Source organism: Microtus ochrogaster, chromosome 2 (genome assembly GCF_000317375.1).
Source record: "Microtus ochrogaster isolate Prairie Vole_2 chromosome 2, MicOch1.0, whole genome shotgun sequence".
In the NCBI taxonomy this organism is placed as follows: domain Eukaryota; kingdom Metazoa; phylum Chordata; class Mammalia; order Rodentia; family Cricetidae; genus Microtus; species Microtus ochrogaster.
Window position 1 is genome coordinate 65,877,701 of NC_022010.1, and position 3,329 is coordinate 65,881,029.

General features: G+C 45.8%; 1 protein-coding gene across 1 annotated transcript in view; it reads right to left on the reverse strand.

The window, feature by feature from the left end:
- The window catches only part of Nfkbiz (NFKB inhibitor zeta), a 10,604-nt gene that overhangs the window by 4,256 nt on the left and 3,019 nt on the right, over positions 1 to 3,329 (reverse strand). Inside the window, exons 3-9 of the mRNA XM_026783723.1 lie at positions 3,128 to 3,158; positions 2,897 to 3,006; positions 1,935 to 2,728; positions 1,213 to 1,318; positions 697 to 843; positions 448 to 511; positions 6 to 175 (exon numbers count right to left, since the gene is read on the reverse strand). Of these exons, the coding sequence (XP_026639524.1) occupies positions 6 to 175; positions 448 to 511; positions 697 to 843; positions 1,213 to 1,318; positions 1,935 to 2,728; positions 2,897 to 3,006; positions 3,128 to 3,158 (1,422 nt within the window). The remainder of the gene's footprint in view (positions 1 to 5; positions 176 to 447; positions 512 to 696; positions 844 to 1,212; positions 1,319 to 1,934; positions 2,729 to 2,896; positions 3,007 to 3,127; positions 3,159 to 3,329) is intronic.

A 3,329-nucleotide genomic window follows, 5' to 3' on the forward strand; every position in this document is an offset into this window, starting at 1 on the left:
GTTACCTTCGCCTCCACTGAAGCTCCCATCTGAATCAGACACTTAATGGTGTCAACCAGACTCTTATTCTTTAGTAAAAGATCCTGCACTTCCGGTGAATGAGGCTGTTGGTTCCTCTGTAGCTCATGCACCACAGCATTGTGAGCGACCACGGCACAGTGGAGGGGAGTCAGGCCTGGGAGAAGGGCACACGAGAAGTCAAGCCCTCCATCTAGTCTCTTAGTCACTACAGTTACTCTAAAGATAGTGTTTCACTTCAAATGGTCTCTCTCCATTAAACCTAGTGAGGTAATCTGTACGTAGCTAGGCAGTTTAAATGCCAATTTCGCCTATAAAGCATTTAGTTTTATTTACCTCCTCCTTTCTTAGTGTGATACTAAATATTCTCAGTACCCTGCACCCCAATTTCCATGTGGTCCTTTATCCGGAAAAGCATCTGGTGCTTACCATCATAGTTAGTTGCCTCAAGATCCACAAACTGATTGCTCCTCATTGCTCCCTTTTGGATTGCCTGCAAATTTGTAAGACACAAGCCTGTTATCCAAGGGCAAGGCACACAAATAGTCACCTACTAGCGAGCTAAGAGATAAATAAATTGACTCCAAACAGATTATTTTAACAAGCAGCCTACACGCAACTTCTTACAGCCAAGCCTTTGGTGATGCAAAGATGGAAGCCGGCTTTCTGGCCTCTTACCTGGAGCACCTGGGAGTGGCCCTTCTCTGCGCAGACGTGCAGAGGCGTTCTTCCCCAGCAGTCTGTGGTGTTCACCTGGGCACCAAGGTTCACCAGATCCTGCACAATGAGGTGCTGGTTGGCAGCTACGGCCACCTGAAAGGCACTCTGTGGACATGTAAAGAAAGATGTTTTTGAAACCTATTAACACTATCATAACAAGGACTAGGAAACTGAACGATGGCTGAGGGGAATGTCCACACCAAGAAAACAAATCCTATTAATAAACAACCAAATGCAGCAAGATAAGGAAACTAAAATAAGCTTAGGGTGTGGCTTAATTACACGCAATCTTTGGCCAAACAACTACAAAGAGAACATTAATAACTTGTAGGCTGACGGTGGCAAGAGTCAATATCTCAAAGTTAATATTAACCAAAGTCTCTTGATTTGGGGCTCTTAAACAGTCTGCACCTGAGACTGCCTCTCCCCCACTTGGGCACAAGCACATCTTTGCCATGGCAACGCCCTCCTCACCTGCCCATTGTGCTCTTTCACGTCCAGCATGTGAAGCGCGTTCATCTTCCTTGCAAGAACATAGGAGAGCGCTCGCCTCCCTTGGGCAACAGCGATGTGGAGAAACCTGGAGAAGGGGCGAGGAAAAGAGAGGAATCGCTTGTGACCTCACTAAGTTGAGCTAAGAAGACAAAACCTTCCTTCACCCTATTTCTGATCTGTTGATACACTCAAATGAAATGTTACAGAGAAGAATCTGGCTTTTCTGACATGTCGGAAGTCCATCTGAACTGCAACAGAGAGAAGATAAGAGGAGGCAAAGCTGAACGCCATGCTGAACATTTAAAATCTATTATTTTCTTAATACTCATGAGTACAAATACTCACATATAATTCTATGACAGTAACATTAGTATTTTATGTGTAAAGAAAATATAGGCATGGAGATTTTAAGTTACTTGACCAGAGTCATAAAGACATCAGGACAGAGTGGGATCCATCTACAGATGAACGTTTAATTGATGCCCAGTCTTCATCTAACTGTTTCTGCTCTAAAGACAGAATCTACATTAGTCTTCAGAACAGGTTATTCATAGGAAGCACACCTACTTTTAATAAAAAGAAAAGAAAGATAAAAGAAGAAAAGAAAGGTAAAAGGAACATCCTTTGTATGAATATGAACTATCATTGTGCCAACCATTAAGGTTCAACTGTGAGAAGACGTGAGATGAAAGGGTACTCACGTGTCACCATCTGCATCCTTATAGAGAAACTGGTCTTGGGAAATATTTGCCAATTTGCTTTCTTCCTGCTCTACCTGCCACTGAAAAAATGACTTCCCTAGCTGTGTGGTGCTCATTGGGCTTCCCATGATGTTCTGGAGCGACAAGGAAGAGCCTAAGGAGGGCGAGCCAGCATCAGGCACCCCGACTGCCTCGCAGGCACTGTTTGGCATCAGGCTGAAGTTCTGCAGTGGAGTCTCGCCTTGCTGTGGGATGCTGGGGGGAGGTTGAAGGGGAGCAGCGATAGTCTCAGATTCCCCGTGGCCACTCAGAAGAGAAACAAAACTCTGGCTCGTGCAGAACTGTGGCTCCTGATGATCAAAGAGGTTCGATTCATACTTGGGAGACTGGGATGTTCTGGAATAAGAACCGAACTGCGGAGCTGGGTTGTGTGGATAGTTCTGGTGCTGCTGCTGCTGTGGCGGCGGCTGCTGCATGTTCTGAGTTTGGGGCGAATACTGGTACATAGAAGCCTGGTCCATCATTTGTGGAGAGCCACCAACTCGGAATGGTTGGTACTTCTGAGATGCAGAAAAGACGGACCCTCCATGGAAATCCTGGCACTGGTCTCTTGGAGAGTTCTGGGGCAGCACGGGGCTCATCCAGCTAACCTGGACAGTGTTTAGGGAAACTGGGCTGCACTCGTTCTTGATGTTTATAATATTCTGAAGCAGGTCAGTGCTGCTGTCCAGCTTTGATTCACCTCGACGGACATCTTCCATGCTCTCCCCCGGTGCAGGCGTTTGAGGTGGTGTCTGGAAAGAACGAAAAGAAAACAAGTTTCACAACCGCTAGACGTAGACTCAGAGGTAGGGTACGTGACTAGCTTTAATCACGAGCGCCGAAAATAACTTTCTTAAACAGCAGCACCATCCCAGGAATGGTTCCACAGAGCGTTCGGAGGAAAACAGCGAGACACTTACCACAAACTGAGTGGCCAGCAGCGCCGGCCGCTTGCAAGCCGGTCCATCAGACAGGGTATCAGTCCCCTTCCGTTTCCCCGCAGCGGACACTGCGCTCTTCAGTTCTGTTCCTAGAGAGAGAGTATGCAGTCTGTCATCATTCCACTCTACAAATTCCACCTATATCCACACTGAGTCATTTTACTGTAAAAAAACACCCATAAAATTAGGAAGAACCAGAGTAGCTCTTACCTGTGAGTTGCTCAATGTTCACACTCCGTGTCTATAAGGGAAAAGATTCCAATTTAGTCCGTATAAAATGGTTTCTCACTTAGTAAAAGATTTCTCTCTACTACCCTCTACAACACACCATAATCTCTGAAAAAATAAATACTGACAGAACAGCTATCTCCAGGTTTGTCTTCTCTCTTTCTCTCTCTCTCTCTCTCTCTCT